At 37.6% G+C, this 24,502-nt stretch overlaps 1 protein-coding gene across 1 annotated transcript in view; it reads left to right on the top strand.

The window, feature by feature from the left end:
- LOC103474938 (calsyntenin-2) overlaps positions 1–24,502 on the top strand; it is a 280,107-nt gene that overhangs the window by 197,891 nt on the left and 57,714 nt on the right. Inside the window, exon 6 of the mRNA XM_008426222.2 lies at positions 18,637–18,822. Within this exon, the coding sequence (XP_008424444.1) occupies positions 18,637–18,822 (186 nt within the window). The remainder of the gene's footprint in view (positions 1–18,636; positions 18,823–24,502) is intronic.

Here is a 24,502-nt window from a genome sequence, read left to right as displayed (position 1 = left end):
TATATATATATAAACTTTTATGCAAGTTCTTCTCTCTGAGTTACGAAGCCCACTTTTAAAACTGAGCCCATGCTTGTTCCCAAACAAGGTAAATAGCCAGAACTTACTACTTTGAGCCAGGCTTTCTGAACAATCAGAAAATAATCACAGAGATAAAGCATAAATGTTCACTGTATGTTACAATTTTCATATTGCCATTATCTTCTAAGTCGAATGAATCATTCACTCTGAAGACAGGTGGTATTTAAGTTTTATCTGCATCCTGAATGTGGACAGCTTCAGCATTTACACATTTAACTGAGATGTTTTTGTTCCTTGTTGTTGTAAGACTCCTTTTCATAATCATAAATGTTCACTGCAGAAATGGTTCTAAAAATAAACTGGATAAAAAATGTACATCCTTTTTTACATGTAGTGTAGCTGTGACTGCAAATTAAAAATGCATGGACCGCATGTCAGGACTGTAATTTCATAAAAGGCGATCTATAATATGTCTTATCTGAAAGTTGTTGATTTGAGATATGTCCAAAGGTATATTATGTAGTGTTAAGTGGCTGGGGTGAGACACGGCTTCTTGGATTTAGCGGGAGATGGATCGATTGAATGGGATGTTGTCTGGAGGTCTGCATGGTGTAGAGAGCAGAGTCATACAGTGAAACACTCAGGTGCACTGTATGACAATTGCACTGTAGGTAAGAGTCAATGTTCCTCACCCACGTTCATAACTTATCAATTAAATCTCAAAGCACAATATCCTGGACACAAGCTGCTGAAATGGTTTGCCCATCTGAACAAACCCTGACTTTGGAGGTGGTCTGGGCACATCTTATATGAATGCCAGATACACAAAAGCAGAATGAAGGTTTTGACAGTACTCCTGTAAAAAAATAAAAAATAAATAAATGCCTGGGAGTTTATTATGCCAGCAGACTCTCAGAGCTTGTAAATGTTTCAAAACAGTATTATCTTAAAAAGTCAGGGCCGGTGACTCTCTGATTAATTTCTTTACACATTGAAACATTTAATGTTGACTTTTCTTTTTAAAAAGAGGAACTGTGTCGACAAATTTCCATCCTTTTATTAGCATACACAAGTGACCGCCAACTCACAACAAAGGTTCTCTATGAACAGGCAATAATTACCAGTGTCTGTGAGCATCATGACAAATATTCATTGTAAAGCCACCGTAACTGTATCTAAATGTAAAGCTGAATGGTATCTGCACTGAAACTGCAACTTTTCAAAACTGGCTTATACCTTTAATCTGCAATCTGAGCCATGCCTAGTAAGAAGCTTGGTGAAAGTTACATTAAACTGTAAATGTAAAGGTAGGTATTTGCCTTTCATCCTTCATATCTGTACACATAGTGCTGTGTTAGCACAGTGATACACAGCACCCCTTCGTCTGAAGGACTTGTCTATCTGACAGCTCAGCTATACCCAAAGCTTAAATCTTTGCCACCAAACAAGTAGTGTGTGGCAGCTCCTACAACAGCTAGCGTTTCCTAGAAATGTAACAAAGTGAGCCCTCCTGTGTTTTGTCAGTTGTGATTTACACCTTTACATTAATACCTAAAGCAATGACGGCGCATACTGTATTAGAGGTCAAAGAACCGATGGGAATCTATATTTTAGACGGCACCAAAAACATATCATATTTCCTTTTCCTACTACCACTTAGGGTGCTGTTTCTGTGTGAATTGCATTGGAGTATAAAGGAGGCGAAGGAACTGCATCAGTCTTTTCAGTTGGTCCAGACCGACTTCTCATGACTGAATTTATAATAATAATAAAAATAATCAATTTTATTTATAATGCCCTTTTATCTCAAATTGCAATCTCAATGGGCATATTCACACTCTGATGATGGCAAGCTACTGGATTGTAGCTCCAGCTGCCCAGTCTGACAGAAGCTCCAGAAAACTCTCAATTTATCAGAGTTTTTTGTTTAAGCCAATTCATGTCTTTGCAATGTTTTTCCAACTTATTAGGATATTTATTTTCACAATCTCGTTTGTGTGATCTCATCATCGGAAACTTGGATGTGGATGTACTGCGTGCTTGATAACTGCTGCTGATTGGCATACCCCAGCAAATCTTGGGTGTGTGTGCGTGCACGCTTGTTGAATTATCCTATTTAAGACCATTTCTGACACATCCTTATGCCTACAGGCTAGGCTATTGTTAAGGTTTGGAAAATAATAGCACTGGTTTGGTTTAGGGAAAATGTCTGGGCTAGGCATAAATGCAGTTACTAAAATTAATGGAAGTCTTAATATAGGTAGAAGTACAAATGTGTGTGCGTGTCCGTGTGTCTGCGTATTGGCAGTCAGCAGCCCGACCTGCGATAAGAAGAAAAAGTAGAGGAATGAATGAGGAGAGAAGAAAAATAAATGGCTTGGCACTTCCCTTTCCCATTTCCTCCTCTCTGGCTCGTACTCTAATCTCAGTCTGAATGCTGTTTTAGCACTTTTCATCCCCGCTCTGGTATTAGCTTGTTTTCCCTTATTACAATCGTTACTTCCTCCATCTGTTTCTGCAGGGATGTCTGTCTTGCATCTTGCTTACCTTTGCGGGACTGATCCCACTTTTCTGTGTTTCCTTTTCCTTCTTCCTGTCAGTTATTTTTCCATCTGACATATTTTATCAAAAATAATCCAGTAACAAAATAAATCATCATTTAAAATATTTCTTTAGTTTAAGAATTTGAGGAAATTTAAACCACTATAAAATGCATTTTTGCTGGTTTGCTATGTGATCTTTGTAGGAGGATATAGAAAAATATGCATTCAATGGGAAAAACTGTTTAAAGTATGGTGTTTAATTGTGACAGTGACTGACAACATCAAAAGCAGGCCCAGGAAAAGAGAGAAAATAGAAAGCACTTTCTGGATGTGAAGGATTGTCGAACTTTGTCTGAGCTCATCCTTTTAAGACGTCTGATAGTGACTGGTGATTGCCCAAAAACGTCTTACGACAATCCTCCCAAACTCTGAAACTGTGACAAGATGCTGTAACTTTTAGGGTGAAACCATCCAAAAACAATTAAGACAACACTTTAACAGTGAAAGGAAGTTATGGAAAATGTTATATGTTGCTAAATCTTTGATTTTACTTTTAGACTGAGCACAGTCACTGTAAGCAAAGTCTTCATTCCAGCATATTATGAATTTATGATTCTGTATTAACAATAGTAGAGAAGTAAGGCTACTTTTATTTCTTTTGTTTTATTATGCTCTCATATGTTGAAGTTGAAACCATCAGTTTTGAGAGCTGTCCATTGGAACACCAGCATACAAAAGACCTTAAAATAAGTAAAGCTTTATTTATATGGCACTTTTCAAGATAAAAATCACAAAGTGCTTCAACAAACAAAATAGTAAATGCACAGAACAGATTTAAGCAAAAACTGATTCAAAAAGATAAGTTTTCCTTTCCTTTAAAGGAAGCCACTTAGTCCACTGATCTAAGAGTTGGAGGAAGGGAGTTCCAAAGTTTTGTAGCCACAGAAGAAAAGTTTCTGTCTCCTTTAGTTTTTAGTTTTGTATGGGGGCAATCACAGATCTTGATCATGGGACCTCAAGGCCCTAATGAGTAAAAGTTCTGAGAAGTTAATTGCTGTCTACATCTAGCAGCATATATGGTATTCGTCTTGGGTCTTTGGCACAAATGCATATAGTCTGTAGCTAACTTGTAAGGACAACGTTTATATTCCATTTAGGAGCTTTGGAAGAGATGATATTTCAAACATACTTAAGTTATATGTAGGCCTGTCATGATAACAAATTTTGCTGAGCGATTGTCTAAAAAATTATTGCGATAAATCATATTGTTTCAAGACCTTTTGACACTGATTTAATGGAAATGACATAATAATGCATGCAATTTCCTGCCAGATAGATGCACCTTGTTTTCAAAAGAACACATAACACTGGAACTGATGAACTAAATAAACAAAACAGCCAAAAACAAAAAATAAAATGGATTCTCAGTCTCCATTAACAAAAAACATACTTGAATAAAAACTAAACAACAAAAAGCCAAAGTGGAAATCAATACTGCATTCAACCAAAAGAGTGCAGATTATGAAGTCTGTATACTATATTGCCCTTCAGTAATCACTAGATTTAAATTTAGAAGATGGGCACATCCGACTACCTGATGCAATAGTTCACATGATTTTTTTGCAGCTATTTTTCCCTTACGACAATCTTAGATCGTTGGCCGATCTAAGATTGTCGCTGGTGATTTTGTAACCGATCATCCAGAACCAGACGAGGAGAAGCAGCATTCAGTTTCTATGCACCACAGATTTGGAACAAACTTCCAAAAAACTGTAAAACAGCTGAAACACTGGCTGCATTTAAATCTCAACTGAAAACTCACCTGTTTAGAGTTGCTTATGGCTAAATTAGGATTAGAGTGTGGGTTTTGATGTCTTCCATCTTTTTATGTCTTCAATGTTTTTAATTTCTTCTTTTCGACGTTTTAATGATGTAATGTTTTTTGTTTTTTTATTTTTATTTTATTTTATTTTTTTAATCTCTCTCTTTCTCACTGATTATTTCTGTTTTTATTTTAATTATGTAAAGCACTTTGCCTTGCTGCTGAAATGTGCTATACAAATAAAATTTGATTGATTGATCGATTGATCCTGTAGTGTGATTTAGATCGTAATGGCCGGTCCGATCTAAATCAGGGGTTTTCCATTACTGGGAGCTTATCGCTGCCTGTTGAATGTGGCAGGTAGCCAAACAGAAAGCGCAGATTCTCCTCCGCTCTTTCTGAGGGGAAATTACGGAGGGGAATCCCAAACAGCTGACACAGCGCAACCCGAAGTCCAGCGGACATTGGAGATGATATGTGGTAACACTGTTTATTCAACATTTCGTGCAAAGAATATAGAAATGATAAGGAGATGATTTGGAACCAAATTGCTACCGCAGTTGATAAACCCGGTAAGTTTTCAGCTGTTCTTTGTTAACGTGACATAAATAGGTTATAATGATTTTCATTAAGTCAGGACTTTACGCTGACTCTAGCCAAATGCATCACAGGTAGATTCTAGTAAAGCATTGATTAATGCCTCGTTTTAAAATTAGTTAACTGGACTTGAAGCCATTATTTTGTGCCCATGTGGCTGGACACCACACGACACTATACGAACCTGATTGAACCGTTATACCTAGGATTTCTGTCGGCCAATGTGTAGTCTCTCAGGTTTTGAAAATGGGCAGACAACTCGTGTCGTGTACGCTGGACATTACACTAAGGAAATGAGGAAGTGGAGAGCACTGGAGCTGAGCCTTTTTTCATTCAGTGTCATCAAGAGAAAGAAAAAACGCAGGAAGAGACGATAAAGCCGATAATTAAAATGAGGTCGATAGGTTTAATTTATCGTGCGATTAATTGATTTATTACGACAGGCCTAGTTACATGTCATAAAAAACTTGAAGTGATCTCGTGTCTGCATCAGCTACACAAGTCCTGTTTGTTGAGGACTACAACATGGAATCTTTAGTTACATTTAAGCATTGTATATGCTGTTATCCATCAGTACAACAAACCCTTTGCCTGATGGAAAACTGGTGAAAGCTCACATTCAAGATTGGCAGAGAGAGAAAAAAACAAACAAACCGAGCAAAGAGCACAAGGACATTTTTGTTTTAGTTGTGAAGATGCTTGGTAATAAATCAAATAGCCTGTTTATTTCTCTTAAAGGGTTTCACATTTGGTAAATGTAACTGCTGTTTTTGTGACACTGATTCTGTGCACTTGTGCAGACCCCTAACCTAGACTCTGTTGTCAGGACAAACTTCATAATTTATTCAAAATATTTGTATTATTTTTTTGTGAAAATACTCACCTAGTTGACACCCTTACAGGCTGGCATATTTACTGCGAAACGCCACAACAAGCAAGAGTAGAACACTCTCCTAAATTAAGCCTTTGATGATCTCTATTCATTCCACTAGTTTATAATTAGATTACATTTGGAAGTGTTTTTTAATTGTAGCATGGCCTTACTTGAGTTAGATTGAAAATAGGAGAGGAGCACATTGTAAAGACGTGGTTAATTAAGATATCACCGATAACCTGTGGTATCTTAACTAACAAGTTACAGGCAAAGTTACGTTTTGGGCTGTAACTCGTTTAGTCATCATTAATTAAGTCTACAACCTAGTTCCTGCAATTAGGAGACCACATTCTGAAAATAAATGGAAAGCTTTTGGAAAGTATATGAAATGACGACCTTTATAAAACTGTTAAGTTCAAGTTAAGTTCCTGAGAACCAAGAAAACTTTGTGATCAAACTGATTATTTTTGATTGCAACTTTTGTAGACAGGGCTGCACAGTGGCGCAGTTGGTAGAGCTGTTGCCTTGCAGCAAGAAGGTTCTGGATTCGATTCCCGGCCCCGGTCTTTCTGCATGGAGTTTGCATGTTCTCCGGGTACTCCGGTTTCCTCCCACAGTCCAAAAACATGACTGTCAGGTTAATTGGTGTGTCTAAATTGCCCCTGTGTGTGTGCATGGTTGTGTGTGTCTCTGTGTTGCCCTGCGACAGACTGGCGACCTGTCCAGGGTGACCCCGCCTCTTGCCCGGTACGCTAGCTGGAGATGGGCACCAGCAACCCTCCTGACCCCACTGAGGGACAAGTGTGTAAGAAAATGGATGGATGGATGGATGGACTTTTGTAGACAGTTTGTTGATCAGTAAAATCATCAAACAGAAGACCAACTGGGACCTCATACATTTTTAAGTAAGTCCAATGTAGGAATTTGTACTAAATAGAGATTTTTGAATTAAATTCTCAAATCAGATGCCCAGCCTTGCTACATCACAGACATGATTTTGCTTGTGGGTAGTGTGATAAAGTTGTATTGATAAAGATGATTTATTTTGATCTCGAAGCAAACACCATATAGTTATAGTTACATTATTGGCTCCCCTTTTAAATATGTATGAAAACAAAAAATATATTTTTAATGAATTGCAGTGACATTATCTCACTCTGTAAATATACAAGAAAACCTTACCTTTTGTTTATTGTGGAAAACAAACGAAAACACCAGCAGAGGAATAGTAAAGCCCAACTGTCAAAATCTTGTACATCCTTTTTTGGGGCAATTGGGCAGCACTTATTCTTTCCAATAATCATTTTCTGAGGTTTTGCCTAAGTCCTTGTCTCTTCCCTATTTAGACTGTTGTTTTCTTTATTGTGGCAATTCAGTGTCAAGACAACATTCAGCATTCAGTCTTACAAATGCACTTAGAGAGAGAGGGGGACATTGACTAAAAATGCACAGAGTGACGACAAGGGGACCAAAAAAGTGTCTGCCATTAACAGATGAGATAAAACAGTGAATCTAGTAGCAAGTTGTAAGATCCTTTTACCTTTTCCTCCACCACTATGTTGAATTCTGACTCGGTCTTGTACACATTTAGGCTTGGATAGCAGCTAAAAAGCCATAGGCTGGAACGCCTCATTCTGGAGAGATCAGACCCTGAGGCAGATATGCTGCAAAGATCACAGCGTATATCCCAAAAAGCTTTGGGTTCCCTCGGGACCCCCTGGAGGAGACAGAGTGTGTAGAACGCATGGAGTCTGTTTAGTGTACCACTGTAGTGGTGTGGACAAAGAAGACAAGAATGCTGTAAAAACTGACACCCCGTTAAGTTAATTGCACTAATTTTATGTCTAAACTCTGATTATTCTGATTTTTTTATTTATTTATTTATTTTTTTACACAGAACGTTTCTGGTTTTCCAATACTTGTAAATTGTTCCGTTTTTAAGTTGGTCAGCACTCATATCTGAAAGTTGACTTTACATATAGTTTTTAGGCAGCTTTTGAACTTCAGTTCTTAAGCTAAAGGACTTTAAATTAACTACACTGAAGAGGTAAAAAGATGAGAAAGTAGATAGTTAAGCATTAGCATGTTTTTATTGAAAAGTTTCTTTGTCTGCACATTTTTATCTGTTCCTCAAAAAAAGCAACAATATTCTTCAGTCATGAATCAGAAGGCAATTCTATGAAATGATGGGCGGTGCTATTTTGTTACATTTTTCCTAATTATCTTCACAAAATGATAAAACTGTTAATAAAAATGTTTTTGTCACCTCATGCTTTCATGCAGAACCCCCCATCCATTTGATCTGAAAGTCAATAGTAAAAGCAAACTTTGATCTTACAGATAGCTCATCCCAAAATTAAAATCAAAAAGGATCAAGATGTTTGGCTTGTATTAACCTGTAATGTTTCTCCATTAATAATTAAAAACTAATCTACAAAGTAAAATAGACTGACAAAGTGAAAATGGGGGGAAGGGGAAAATAGACTAAGCCGCAGACATTTTAATGATCAGCAGCTTTTCCTTCCAAGCTGGTCTTTTGGCAACCTACTATTGTTTTAATCAAAAGAAGGAATACATGTTGGTGGTTACGCTGCTTGACAGTCGAACTTTTGCAATAAACTACACATATCTCAACAGCAGTAATGGGTAAACTTGTTATTGTACACAGGCTCCACTTTATGCCATCCTTATGATAATTTTATTCATGCACTGTATGAGGTGGCTACATAAAATCTTCTGTTATTGTACCTTCACGAAAGAAAATTCATGTACTCTATTATCTTACTTAAAATGTTTGTCTTCTAGCACCCCATTATAGAAGCCTTACTTTTAAAAAATATATATTTTTCAAGTCCTCCAGCTCAGCAAGGAAGAGCTGGTTAAATGAACTCAAGAAGGGAAACAAAGTGGGCTGTAAGGCTCTCAGAGAGCATGAAAGCATTAGAATGAATGTTTTAGGGGCAATTTGGAGCAGGAGAAATCGGAGACATGGCTCTCTGAAGTGGAGGGAGATGAAGGGGGATGAGGTGCAGAGGAAAGGAGGTAAAAGAGGAGAAGAGTCGAAATTGGCTCTCTCCACCGATGGCGGGGATGAGTAATGATGACACCCCCCCAACCCCCGAACTTAAATGTGGTGTCAGCATTTTTACATGGACTCCACACACAGATACACTTGCAATACTCACACAACCATCATGCCAGACCTCCACACATCTACATACACATTTAAAGATCTGCAAAAACTAACTGACGATACACTGACGCACACACTCGTCCAAAGCGTCCAGAGATGAGGAGCTGTGTGAAAGTGTGATGATGCGTCATTTTCTTAAGCACTTCTATCCATCTTCCCTTCCTCACCATGTATCTCTGTCTCTGCTTAACATCCTTAAGTTTAAGGAGGATGATGGCAGCTCACCGCAGTTCAGAGTTTTTGTCTACAGAAGCAGATGGGCTTTGTAAACTATCAGGGCGTTTTAATTGTGTGCACAAGAAAATATTCCATGAGATAACCAACATACCACTATTCTAGTCACATCTGCCGACCGGTCTCTTGTTTTCCAAAACGATTTGCAAAATAAGAAATAATAAAAAGAAATGTACCCCTCCCTGTTACCAATTTTGTAATAGATGTGTCATTACTCAATATAGCAGCGTCATGGAGGTCACAACCTGAACACACATCCTTTAGCATCAACAATCATGCCACAGAGAGAGTGGATAATAAATTAGTTTAGGAACACCACAGAGATCATTAAATCAGAGACGGCATTTTCTGAAGAAATTGAAACAAACCGCCTTACCTACCAGTATACTCCCGTTGTGCTACAGGGATGAGGTTGAGAGTGACTTCTGTTTTACGACGGTACCACAGTTGCAATATGACAGACAAGAGGGCCCTGCAGACGGATGGTGAAAGGAGCTGAGTGGGTCAGTGGAGGTGAGAACATGGAAGACTGTTTCCACCTTCAGAAAACTTTTGAGCTGTTCCCATCAAACAAACCACTTGTTATTGGGGAGATTATTCTATGTTAAACTGGATCAATGTGGATTAGTCTCATATAATATCAAATTACTCAATTAAAATATATCAAAATTAACTGGAGGCATGATTTCTTCCTTCTTTAATCCTATCATACCCAAAGTTTTATGCTCTTGAACGCTGAATATTGCATAACTTCATGGCCACGTTTATTACTGTTTTGAATAGATCTGGAATCTAATGGAGGACATTTTGAAAATGACCGAAAGGAAAACATTTAAAATATATGAAAGGTCAAATCTGAGGAGTCCTTCTCCACTGCACTAATACACTTTCAGCCTCAAGCTGTTCGAATCCTGAACCGCTGTTAAAATTAAGCAATTCATGCCTTTGGAGTTAATTTGTTTTATCCATCTTCGGTTTTTAGATGTTTTTAGGGGATTTTGCATTAGTCAATTGGATTATTTATGTAATTTTGTTGTTGTACAGTCAAGTAAAAAACTGATTAGCTTTGATTCAGAAGACGGACATTTTAATTGGAATCGGGACAGTTGATAAGATTTTTATTTACTTATTTATTTGTTTATTTATATATATAAATCATAAGTATACCATAATTATAGATTTATTTGAAACCCCACTCATGCTCAAACTTGTATATATAAGGTGCAGATGTAGCAATGACCGAGGGTGTGGCTAACTAAAAATTAGTCTTTAGAGATAAGTAGCTCAAACAGTGAACAAACTCTGATCCCTTGTGGTCTTCCTACATTTAGTTATATCTGTAACTATATTATTTTTTGTCAAAAAGCATGACACCTCTTTGTTTTTGAAACTTAAATCTAATTTTCAGACAAGTTTTAGTCTCTGCTTTTGGGTTTTGGGCAGGCATTCACATAACACAGCATGCATTTTGAACTCTGTCATTTGAAATGCAAGGACACCAGTGGCTTTCAAAAAGCAGTCGCCCATATATACATTTTTTATTTATTTTTTAATAATGTGACTGGTTTTTACCTTTTGATTTGTGGTGTGATAACACTTTACTTCTATAGTATCTCATGGAGACTAGCAAGCATGATTTGGTACATATTTAAGGTGTTTTTAGAAAGAAATAAATCACTCAAATTTTCAGAAAAATAAGTTGTATTTAGGAGATAATTTATTAAAGTAAAAAAAAAATTATGTCGGCTCAATGGCATCAGTCATATTTCCCAATTTAAGGCACCCGTTTGCAAGCTTACAGACCTTTTTCAGGGCAGAACTTTTAACACGCCACAGCAGGAACATCGAGAGTTGAATTAATAAAATTAATGAGAGTTCTGTTCCCTACGGTGTTCCAGTTTACCACGGGAACCAACCAGCATGAACAGCAGCAGGTGCTCCCCAATGTGGAACACAGCCACCATAAATCCACCTGTGTATTTTCTCATGTGAACATCTGTCACTTTCCCTAATTTAAAAAGGCAAAGAAGTGTGAGCACTCTGTACAGGGCGCTCCACAAGATTTACAATCTGTGCAGCTTCACTTTGAAGCAAATAAAGGCTTTTTTTTTTATTTTTGAAAAAGGAAGATGTTTAAAATTTGTACTGTATGACACAAACTATTATAATTTCACAAGCATTTTTAGTGATATGCATAAAATGTAATAGAAATTAAATCTAACTGATAACATAAGCCTTTTCTTTAATAACCACAACCAAGTTGTGCTGTTAATATCCGTTATCTGACTTGGGACACTGAGGCTCAGCTACCAAGAACATTTAACGTTAGCAGAAGCGCTAATGCTACACTAGCTAATCGGGATGCAAACTAAGATTCTTGATTTAAAGCTGAAGCTTTCTCAAGCACCAGTCCTATTACCAGTTGATATAAGTTGATATGTTGAATTAGCTGGACTGGTAATTACACTACAAAGAAAAAAAACAATTAAACAGTGAAATTTATAATATGAGCTTCCAAGTTCCTAAAACTAAACTGAAAAAATAATTATAAAAGTGTATTAAATTATAACATTTTAGGAAAAATTCTTTTTTTAAGTGCATTGATTTATTTGTTGTGCCATTTACATATTTGTGCTTTTGTTTTTAACCATTTTAGTTTCACTCCTCCATTCAAAACAACCCAGTCTTCAAAACGAACTTAGATAGTTTAGATAGATCTTTCTGTCTTGCCATATTCAAGATTCAACAAAAACTGTAAGGAGAAAACTGGAAGACACACAAGAAAGTACATTTTTGTACCATTACAACTCCAGTGAGGACTTTGTTCTCCTGCAATAATAAAATGACTCCACATGGTTGTTTCATTTTTCCCTGCTTCTTCTCTCTCTCTCTCATCTCCGTCTTAGATTCACAAAGAGCAGAGCTCTTGGGCCCACCATGTGAGTTCTGTGCTGTGTTCATGCACACATCTCAGTAGAGACCTAATAGCTTCATAATAAACCCACACAGTTTTAAAGCGAGCTGAGCTGCAGCTCAGAGCTCTGTGGTATGCCATCTATGCTTCAAATTTGCATTTTCAAAGTACTACCTACATTACTTTTAGATGTATGTCTCTATAGTATTTGTGCTTCTGCTGTTTGTAGCATTTTGTTTGTTTTTCCACGCATAACGTACCTGTTTCTCCTGATATCAGCATCTTCCTTCAGAGACTTGGATAGGACTAAATAATTCAGAGACCACATAAAAACAAGTCAGCAGTTGATCTGGATGAAAAGAATCAGAGTTCTATAGATAAGCGATCAAAACAAATCTCTTTTTATAATGACTAAAGCCAGAATGTTATATGTCTTGTTCATTTTACCTGTTTCAATTGAAGACATTTTAATGTAAATTTACACTGTGTCAAATCAATGAGCTAAATTCATTGAAAGAGTTGAACAGAAATCAATGTCTACAAGCAACTGATGAGACATCTTTAAAAAAGAATATAGATCAACATTTACATGTGAGAGCATTTTAAATGTTTAAATGTTTAATATGCCTTTCACTGGAAGGAAAGTTTGCACAGCTGACAGCACAGACCCCCAAAGTGACAAGCTAGATATGAGGTGCAATATCTTTAATATCAAATTAACATCATATACGTTTTTGCTTTGTGAAATAATAGTTGGTGTAAGCAAGAACTCACCAGAGAATGAGATTGCATTTAGTTGAGCCCGTTTTCCTCCTCCGAGACTACATTCACTGGCCATTTCATTTGAAACATCTGTTGAAATGCTTTTGTTAACTCTCACACACAAGCACACACAGAAGTGAGGTCACCCCTCAGTCTGAAATGAAAAGACAGTCCAGCCTGGGACCCAGAGGTGTCCTTCAGACCATTTGATGCAGCTATTTCAGGTCAAGCAGAAGCCACAGAAAGGGATTCGCCTGACACTGTCAAGGTTAAGCATGCGGTGGAGTCGTTGATGGAGGAGCTTCCCACAACTCCAAGGAGATGTGTGGAAGTGACATACAGCCAGAAGAGATGGAAAGGAACTCCTTATAAGGCATGCAGTGGATCGGGATGGAAACACATATCTTCTTCTGCTCAGAGACTCTGCCCTCATTTTCTTAAAATTCTCTGCAACCACTTTTCATGTTAATCATTCATATCTACTCGTACAAAAGATTAAAACATTAATGTTCACTCAGCTAGGATTTTTGGTTGCCGTTTGGTTTTCTATTTGATGCTGCAGGATGTCTGTTGGATGTTTTTTGGATGTCATGGAAAATTTTTCTGAATGGATTTTTCTTGAGATATTTGAACTTGTAACTTATTTTTACTTTGAATGCATTTTCTTTCATTTGTATTTTTTATAACCACACATCCTTTCATCTGAGAGTATTTGTGTGGTAACTGTCCTTCAATTTACAATGCAAGTTTCTGGTTTCTTACTGAGTCATTATTAAACTCATTCCAATTTTTCTTGTACATCAAAGGGTCAAAAGCCATTGAGTAGGCTTGTATTGATAATGAATCCTACCTGTTCCAGGGTGCTTTTTTTTATTGATGCCCTTCATATGTAATTGAAGAATATCTGGGACTAGATGAGTGGGTGTCGACTTCAAAGCCTTTCAAATTTATGTGATTAACCGTAGTGCACAGAGTTACGTTTCACAGCAAGGAATAGTCTTGAAACTCAGTGCTTCGGCTGTTCGGCAGTCTTCTGAGATTTTTGGAGCATTGAAACTGAATGCTGCTTCTCCACGTTTGGTTCCGATTTTGGTGATGCAGAGTAAACTTGAACCAAAGGACCCGAGTTGTGTGGAAGGTTGATCCAAGGACAACAGTTCAACATGAAGGTCAACATCGACTTTTCAAGATCTGTTACTTTGTGTCTACGTTTTTCCGTTCAGAGGACATTGCAAAGAAATCCATGACAGCTCAAAGTCAGAGCTCCTGTCTTGTTCTAGGATTCAGGTTCCGGCTCCCGATATTATTCCTTGGCAACACAGCAAACTTAATTTTACTACTATTGAACAAAGTAGAGCAATTACTTATTTTTACCCTTTTCTTTGCAAAGTATTACTACAAGCATGTTATCTTGCAATGACTGATCTAAAAAAAAATGTGAGTAATTAAACCGCTGTTTAATATAGAAAGGGTGGAAATGCTTTATATTCCTAAGTAAGAAAATCCTACAAGTGCATAGTGACAAATTACAACAGATTTCTGCATTTTAATTATAACTTCATTATGTTTTTTTTTTTGTTTGTTTGGCTTGGTTTTACCCTCCACATTAGTGGAGGGTAAACACAGTAGTGTTTAAAAAACAAATATGTTGAAGGGAAATGAGTTTATTTTTCCCCAATGAGTTCTTGGCAAAAAAATCTTTATTTTTATTACAGCAGTGTCTCCTTTATTAAAAATAAATGTCAGAGCTAAATATTAGGCACTGATACAAGGTTGTTTTTGTGTGAAAGAATAAATAGGTTTTTTCTTTGTGCAGAAAATGCCTCTCTCTTCTCCTTCCCCTAACAGCTTACATTTCAACCTCACATTGTTTTGCTTTCTAACTCACTGACTCTGGTCTCTCAGAAAGTGATGTGCCCTTTAGTGTGGGAGAACATCTGCTGATCCACTGCTGTCCATGCTACCGTGACTGTTGCTCCTTTGTTCTCTTAATGTTAACGTCTTCAACGCATCGGATAGCAGTTCACATCACACCCTGTGCACACAATTCATCATTTGACTTCTAACTCACAGGAAATCAGTGCAATCTACAACTTGGCCCTTCTGGTTTGTTTTGGACCCATCTCCTGTTTATATAAGCATAACTCTGGAAAGATCTGAAGGTGAATATTTGTCATGAGACGGTTTGAGAGTAGGATTATATGGCGCGATTTTTGTGTCTCCAAGTTGAACAAGCAGCAGCCAATCTGTGCATGCAGTGAGGGATCTCTGTATGTGATATATATATATATATATATATATATATATATATATATATATATATGAACAAACAAACAATAACTTGATTTGTGTGCATTTACATTACACAAACGCTTGCTCAATAGTTCTGTCAATTCCCACACAGCCTGCTAGTTGCAAGTGAGCAACTAGCTCAGGCTTTTACATACAGTTTAAACCAGATATTTATATATATGAATAAAAAAAGACACAAATATTCTTTTTTCTCACTACCTGAAGTTAAATCAGATGAAGCTTCTCTTGTTTTAGCTTAGTTAGAATTACCAAAATTATTCCTTTTTGCTAAATCAAACATATGTAAACTTTTGACTTTGAGAAAAGTCACAAAAAATTCTAAAAAATGTGTTCTTATGAATGATTGTTTTTAATTCCAGATAAAGCAGTATTTCCTAGGAATAATCTACAAATTTGCATATGATTGGCTTGTGGCTTTGTCCATTTATAAACAACTAAAGAGTTTCTTTTATGTTTTCTTATGTTTTGTGTGGCAGCTCTGTGATGTGGGACTAAAAAAACATTTGTGGCTTCCTGATTTAGCTGGAGATCAAAAAATGTCTAGTGCAGTGTCAGATTCTTGGAAAAGCCATAATGAAGTGCATATGCAGTGTGTTTCCATAAATTAATGATGAACATTAGTGTGATTAAGGTATTAGAATCTTGTATCAAGAAACTATTTGAGAAACTTTGTATTCATCTCAGGTTCTTATAACAATAATAATTCAAGACCGTTAAATCGGCTGTCAATAATAAGCCAACTCTATAATGACAATGGCACTCAAACAGGTATAGAATAATCTTTATCTGTCTTTGCAGACCTTACCTCTTGTTTGTCCACTGCTCTCTAACCCAGAAACCTTAAATGATTCATGTTCAAGTACACCCCAAGCCTTTCGTGGCTTTCTATATGCAGCCTCCATCCTGAGCTCATTACAGCTCATATTTCCTTCCACCTTCACCGACTCCTCACCATGAATCCTTAACCAGGTGCTGCCTCATTCTCCTCCATTTCTCACGATGTAAAGCCGGGCTCATATTGAGTCAAAGCCGAGTCACAGACAGGTCATTTCTCTGTTTTCTGGAGAGTAAGTTATTGCTAAATAACCTGCTATGCCCTTACTCCATCTTGAAACTGCTTAATGATGCAGTCCCAGTCCCAGTATGACACAGCAAGAAAAAGAGAGATATAGGGCAGAAAACTATAGCAAAACCATGTTTTTTAATCTAATCTTTTTATTTACCTTTTAGTTCAGGGATTGACTTTTGCACAGTAGCTTAGCTTAGAGACATTTCCTTTAAGTGTCTAATCAAAACTGGTAAAGGTAATTTTTGTAACTGTTTTAAAACACTTTTCAAGTTATTATACTGAGCTAAGCTAATTGTAAAAACACAATTTAGTGGCAACATTTAAATGACTGGTGCCACTCAGAACATTAACTTTTTAAGCATATTCACCTCATCTTATGTCAATGGCAAACATAAAAACGTAAAAATATTTTCTGTTTACTGGGCGCTATTAACAAAGAGGATGACCTTCCTTACCAATATGCAGGCTAAGCCATTGGAGCCATTGGCATATTCCTGTCATATTTTCGTCTTGTCAGTTCATTATTTATTTATTTTTTTTCTGGAATAGACAAAAATATCCAGCCACAACTATGCTAGAAGCAATTGCAAAATGTGTGGGGTTAAGATATATTTAACCAAATAGAAGTGGTGGTTTATATGTAAATCTGATTTGCATGTAAAAATGTGTGCATTGTTGCAGCAAATCCACAATAAAGTCCAGCTTATGCACAAAACCTGTTTGTAAAATTACCTGAATTGTACAAGAGTAAACCCAGCTGAAGAGCCTGTTGGGCATTCTTGTTAATGCAATAATGCGATATTTTATGAAAAACAATCAAAAATATAATTTGACTTGTTACATTGCAAGTGTTAGTTGCATCCATTTTGGTATCTCATTAAACTAAGGTCAGTTGCTCTGATGTTTCTTCTTCACACTACGGCGTGCTAGTAGCGTCCCTATTGTTACTCTTGGTTCCTGACCACCTTTGAGCTGTGAATTCCCAGAGCAGACTACAGAAAGAGATGACACATAAAGAAGTGATCTAAAGGTGAGAAGCTGCGCCATAAATCCAAGAACAACACAGTGCCACTGTGGCGAGAAAGACATATGTGGGAGAGAAAGGTATAAACCATAATAAATCAACAAAGCCTGTTTATGCCTTTGGTCCTTTTCTCACTTATTTTTTTAGTTTTTTTTTTTTGTTCTTGTTAAGCATGCCCCACGGTGTGTGCACATTTTTATCACAATCACGGACAATCCCGTCGTAACAGTGCTGCAGCAGCCCACAGCGGTTGCAGACTCGAGGAGGTAAATCAGCAACAAAACAGATGCGGTGTGTTCCTATGTGTTTGAGCATGACATGGTGATTGTGTGAGGAAGCGAAGATGGCAGATTTAACAGGCTGCTGAACAACAGAATTTCTTTCATCCCCTCCTGCTGCTTTTATCTAGACTCCATGTGTTTGCCTTTAGCTCCTTACATGTTCTGTTCATACTGATTGGTGAATTGGCAGCTATTCATTTCCACAAGCAACACCGATGGTTTTAAATAGTTGAAAGTTTTTTTGTTGTTGTTTTTTTTATTCTGATTTGCAAATTAAAGGATTGTGAAGAAAAACTTTCATCAGTGATCATATAACTCATGCAGGTGAAAAAGGGTGTTTCAATGCATTTAATAAAAAATACAAACTTATTTTCTTTTGCAAAACAATTCTTCCTGTTTTAGGTCAGTTAGAATGACCAAAAATACTAAATTATTTAGAGATCTTTTTTTTTCTTCACTTTCCCCAAATTCAAAGGTTTGCATGCATTTTCCCAGTATTTGTTAGTTAGCTCAATAATGTGGCTAAAATGCTGGAGTTTCCTTCTGACAGAACTGGTGTTAATTTCAGTATAAGTTGCAAGCTGAACACAAATGCACACCACAAAGACTGGAGGAAAAGATTGGACATCAAAGATGAAAACTTATTTCCAAACCAGAATGATATCTTCACATCTGACAGGACAGTGACAGCATAATGACTGTTGCTGCTGAGACAGGCAGTGCACTCCAAAAATAGAGGCACAATTTCATAAGCCAGCTATTTTGTCCTAGGAAGATACTGACTTGTCATAACAAAACAACCACGAACCAGAAAAATTGAAAAGCATGTTTTTTTTTTTTTGATGGACTTTTAAAATCAAGAGAAGGGGTCATAAAATGTGCCATATTAAAAGCACAGCATATCATTGTGATTATTGATAATTTACCACTTAAGAGCAGATTGTCCCTTTTATTTACAACTCTGTCCTTCCATCTCTTCCTTCTCTCAGGCTTTAATAAACGAGTGGACTATGAGCCAGGGACAGGCAGTAAGCAGCTGTTTCCCAATATGCACCTTGAGACCTGTGGTGAGCCGCTGTCTTCGTTGAGGGTCACCGTGGAGCTGCAGACCAGCCACATCGGGAAGGGCTGCGACCGAGAGACCTACTCAGAGAAATCTCTACAGAAACTTTGTGGTAGGTTTCTTCTTTTGCCTGGCTGTTTGTGTTCTGTCATTTCCACCTGACAAAGCTCACAAAGCACCTGGTCATCCTTTTTGGATCTCATAAAACACTGTTTCAGTGTGGATGCAGTGCAAAAAACATTCCTGTTTTTGGAAAAAGAAAAAAAAAACTTTTCTGTGTGGACAGGGCCTCAAACAAAGCCAAAATAATTTGTATTTGGCATTTTAAACTGGTTGTCTTTTGGTAACATGCCCAACAGAGAGGCCAGCTAACCAAACCAGTTGGCAGCAGCATCTCCTTTTTTAGTGAACACAACAGTTGGTGGTTGCCAGGAGTTTACTTCAAAATCCGTAATGTACAGGTTACTAAACTTATCTTATTTTTGAACAGAACACTCAAAACACTGGTAACATTTAAAATTTGAGTGCTACACATGAACACATAGTCTTTCTGTCTTCACATCTGACAGTACATGCCTAACAGTAAACTTGATCTTAACCCAATTTAATCCCAAATTTAACCCATAACCCAAAACAGCACTTCTTCTTACTGGCCTTACAATGTATCAAATGTGAGGCCACAAACACACACACGCAGTCTGAAGTTTAAATAATCATCTTATCATTGTCCCAATAATGATAAAACCCTATTTCTAACCGTCAAAAACACATAGTGAGCCAATACTGAATATCCGTCTCATTCTGAAAGTTGAAGTTGTCTTTAAAAAATGTTATGCCAAAAAGGTTTAAATGTATTTTCTGAACCCCGGTGCCTCAACACTGCAACTTTACACACTCAGCAATGCAGATATTTGGCATAAAATAGGAAAGATAATTGGCAAAGAAACATTTTCTCATGAGTGACATGTAAATTTGACCACTGCTGGAACAGCCCTGAAAACTGCAGGACATGTTTACTGTATAGATCTGGATTACACAAAATCTGCAAAAAACAATAACAGATTGAAACCCCATCAGTTCCTTGAGAATATTATGTTTATTTTAGCTTAGATAATAGAAACCGCCCCCTGCCTTTAATAAAATTAGTTTACAATCCCTACAAGCTAAATAATAAGACAGCAACATTTTTAATTCAAACAGCCATTAACACCTCTGCTACAAAATTAAATTTGTCTGGAGCTGTGAAAACGATGCATTTCATAAATATGTACTAAATTAAATGTCTTACTTTGAAAACTAAGAAAATCAAACAATATATTCAGATTTCAGAATGAAACAAATGATCCAACTTTTACAAATAAATAAAAACTAATTTTGCAGAATGAGGAAAATAAATAAAATTGGAAGTACAAATAAAAACTAAAATTGTGTTTGAAGCAAAAAAAAATAATTTACAAGCCTTGAACCTTTTAGTGTAGCTATTATATGTGGATAGTGCATATAAACTGTTAATACCACCCTTTCTAATTGCCTTTCTAATTACAACCATTTCTTATTTGGTTTTTTAACAACCATAGTGAAGGACCCAACGAGCCACATTGGTCTCTGGAGCCTCATGCAGACCCCTGAATTAAACAATCCATTCATAAATATATAATGATATTTTAGGGTGAGGAGAAGGCACCTCCATTTTGCACGAGATTCTCTACATTTAAATAAATGCCAAACACTTTTAGCTGGTGCTCTGGTGTTTTCAATAAAAATTTCAGCCAGTTCAGTGGGTAGCTACATCTTGATGCATCAGTTAATATGAAATAAGAATGTCCCAAAAACAATTTTTAAAACATAGTATATGTACTGCACACTATTAAATGAAATATAAATAATTAATTTTTATATAGTATATAAAAATGTGTAGCAGTTTCAGAAGCATATTTTGATTGTGTTTGTACCCAAAGTAGCTCAATGCAGGTGGGCCTATACCCAACTTTCTGAAGACTGTAAGTGAAAAATATTGACTAGTTCCCTTGTGTACTCCATATTTTGTATTGCATTCTACTGCACAATGCTATCTATGAAACAAATGCAACAGTCCAGGACAAACAGTAGAAAGTGAGAGGTTTTAACATGTTTTCACAGGTGCAGAAGTTAAAATAAGATTAAAATGTCTCCACACCACGATTGTTTGTAAATCATATGCATAATTGTCTTTGTTTGGTTCAGTTCCTCTTTTTAGTTCACTAGATAGTTTATTTCTCTTCTGTATGTCTGTCCATCCATCCATCCATCCATCCATCCATCCATCCATCCATCCATCCATCCATCCATCCATCCATCCATCCATCCATCCATCCATCCATCCATCCATCCATCCATCCATCCATCCATCCATTTCTGTACACCCTTGTCCCTAGCGGGGTCAGGAGGGGTGCTGGTGCCTGTCTCCAACAAGACATTTCAGGCGAGAGGCAGGGTTCAACCTGGACACGTCGCCAGTCTGTCACAGGGCAACACGGAGACACACAGGACAAACAACCATGCACACACACACACTCACACCTAGGGACAATTTGGAGAGACAAATTAAYCTGACAGTCATGTTTCTGGACTGCGGGAGGAAGCCGGAGTATCCGGAGAGAACCCACGCATGCACAGGGAGAACATGCAAACTCCATGCAGAAAGACCCTGGGCTGGGAATTGAACCCAGGACCTTCTTGCTGCAAGGCAACAGTGCTACCAACTGCACCACTGTGCAGCCCCCTCTGTATGTCAACAGACTCTTTATAAGTGAGCTGTGACTTCAGGCAATTTACTTGTTTTGTCAAAACATGAATTTAAAAGCTTGCACACCATCCCAACCGAAGTGAACTTTCTGAGAAAACAAACTCTGGTGCACCCGAAGCACCCTAAATTTCACACAAGTAGGGTCTGTCAGTAGATTACTACTGAAAACTGTTGGTTGTTCACAATTTCCTTTTAGTGGATCCGACTAAAGTGGTTTAAATTCAGATTCACACCACTCTTTTCAGATTTGTATTGGTAGCAAATGTGGAAAACTTTCCATACTTTTCCTTCCACTTCACAATCTTGCACTACTCTGTGGTTGAAACGTGACTAAACATGCAAAGGTTCAACGCCTATGAGTCCTTTAGCAAAACCTATATGTGCACATCATTTGGAGATTTCAAATCATTCTGACAGAAGGTTTCGTTGTGTATGTCTGCTGATGTAGTGAGAAGCGAAGCAGCAGACTAAAAGTGAGAGCATGAAATCAGGATTATGCTCTCTGCTTAAAGTCAACACTCAGAGAAGCAGGGTCAGACAGGGCCTGAGGCGCCTTCCTTGTGCCCTTTTTAAATTAACATCTAAAAGCTCTCAGCCCGTGTTACAGTCTTATCTCCACTTATGTCCCTGGTAAACCCCTGTGCTAAATGAAGGCACCAGAAAGGCAACTTAAAGCTGTGTCACTAATGATGTGACGGAGCGAGGGCATTAGCCGCCCTGGATGCAGCCCTCCTCAGTGACTGATGAGCAGCAGAGTCGCCGTGTCAGTCCCCAGAGTCCAAACAAAGCAGCCAGGTTCCCCATCCCCTCTGCCCCGCCCACACCGCGCTGCCAGCAGGGGGGCAGGAGTCATCATCTTTGACTAACGGCCTTCACACAAGCCCCACTCCAGCTCATCTGAATGCATAATCCCCACCCCCGCTTCCCTTGCCTCCCCCCAACCCCCCTCGGCTCCCGGTCCATGCATGGTTTACCACTAAAGAGCTCTTTTCTGGCACCTCATAATCGTTATCTGATAGCAAATAGAATAAATTGTAATTGCTTTTTTAAAGCACAATCAATTTCAGATAATGTACAGAGACATTGGGCAAAGCGGCATTTGCAGCTGGGTGTTGGAGAAGTCGATCAGTTTTTATTTACTGAGGGAATTTAATTAGTTGAGTTGAAACATTGCTGGTGCCATAAGAAGGCAGGGGAGGAAAATCAGACCTTTAGAGATGGAGGAAAAACACCAATTAATGTGCTAATGTGCTTTTAGCAGAAATGAGCAGATGCCTGTGGCATTTGGACAACAGTGTCCAATATCATCTCTAAACAGTGCTGTGGTTTCTGTATCATTGGGCTGCATTAGCATTCATCAGTGGAGAAACATTTCAAAATTTGCTTTAAAGGGACTATCCAGGATTTTTCAAGTGAGGTTCTGTTAAAAATGTTGTAAGTAGTTAATATCTTACCTGCAGTGCATAACTCACTTGGTGTCCCTTTCATGCTGGGTGGGCAGCTAGTCAAAGGCATCTTGATTGGTTTAGCGTATGCCACTCCAAACACTGCCATCTACTAGCCAACCAGTGTAAGTGCATTAAAACGTCAAACACACGTGGCTGGCAGTCGCCCAGAATGCTGAACACCTCTGAAATAACTTGCCAAGTGCTTTGTTTTGTGAGACCCTAACATCGAATAACAATTACGGTCTTGTGTATTAGTTAACATTTGGGAGACTGTGGGGAAGAAATTCTAATAAGTCCTCCTGTAATAAACTATTCTTGAAAATACTTCAGATTTCTTTTATGAAAATGATTTTAAGTTAAATAAAATGTATCGGTAACAGATGGTAACTTTTTTCTTTTGTTTGGACAAAGTGTGCAAAGACCTACACAGTGTAGGAATCTGATATGTAGTCAGTTGAGCACTGTTTTGAGGGACAGTGCATGCAGACGTCCCTGGGGGAATGAAGGACTGTAGTTGACTTGTTGTAGTGTCCATGGAGATAAGAATGCAGTAGTAGCTACAGACGCTGAGGAAGACGAGGGTTTGCCACCAGACGGAGCCCAAGGAAAAATAAAGAGAATATTAAATACTGATAGCTCAACAGGAATGTGTTTCTTTGTTAAACTGACAGATTAATTGATGACTCTCACTCCCTTTTTGGTTAGAATCATGAATGATGTTGTTTTTGTAGAAATTGTAATTATTAAAATATGTAGTTGAACAGAGACACTTGAGATGAGGCAGAGTACACAGGGTAAAAAAATCAGGAGGGTACTTTTTTTAAATATAGTATTGTAATACAAAGATATAACGTGTGCCCAAAATAGATACGTTGAACTTCAGTGTGCCGAGTCACATATGGTAAATGGTAAATGGCTTGTACTTGTATAGTGAAAGTACAAGCCAGTGCTTTTGGGTTCAGAGGACCCCAAAGCACTTCACACTACATTTGGTCATTCAGTCATTCACCCATTCATGGACACATTCACCCTGAAAGCCAGTAGAAACAGAATATCTATCAGACTTATCAGAGAAGAAAATGAGCTTCTCCACTTCTTTTCTCTTGCTTGCCTCACTATGTCAAGTTTGGTACTAATGTTAGTTTAAACACAGGAAATATAATTAGCTCCCTTTTTTGCTGTGAGTGAACTGGATACAGCACCATAAGCGTTGTTTTCAGTCCATCACAGAATCCAGCAAGGTCAGCAAATTTTGCTTTACGTGTGCAAACTCCTTGGTACTGGCAGAACAGACAGACTCATTAAAAATGAGTGGACAAATAGGTGGATATAGAAAGCCTTGAAGCTTCTGCCTATTTTAGCAATGTTATTGGCTAATGGTTAGCCAGTCGTGGGATGCTCACAGTTCTACACATCATTTATGCAATTTCTGTCAGGATATAAGAGAGTTGTGAGCTTTTTCAGTGCTTTTGTTGGTGACTGTCTAGAAGACTTTATTAGCAAACTGTCAACACAAATCTACATCCTTTCTTGTTTCAAAATAAGAGTCTACAATGCAG

Source organism: Poecilia reticulata, linkage group LG13 (genome assembly GCF_000633615.1).
Source record: "Poecilia reticulata strain Guanapo linkage group LG13, Guppy_female_1.0+MT, whole genome shotgun sequence".
Taxonomy (NCBI): Eukaryota; Metazoa; Chordata; class Actinopteri; order Cyprinodontiformes; family Poeciliidae; genus Poecilia; species Poecilia reticulata.
Note: the sequence above shows the minus strand (reverse complement) of the source record. Positions and strands in the feature narration are given on the sequence as shown.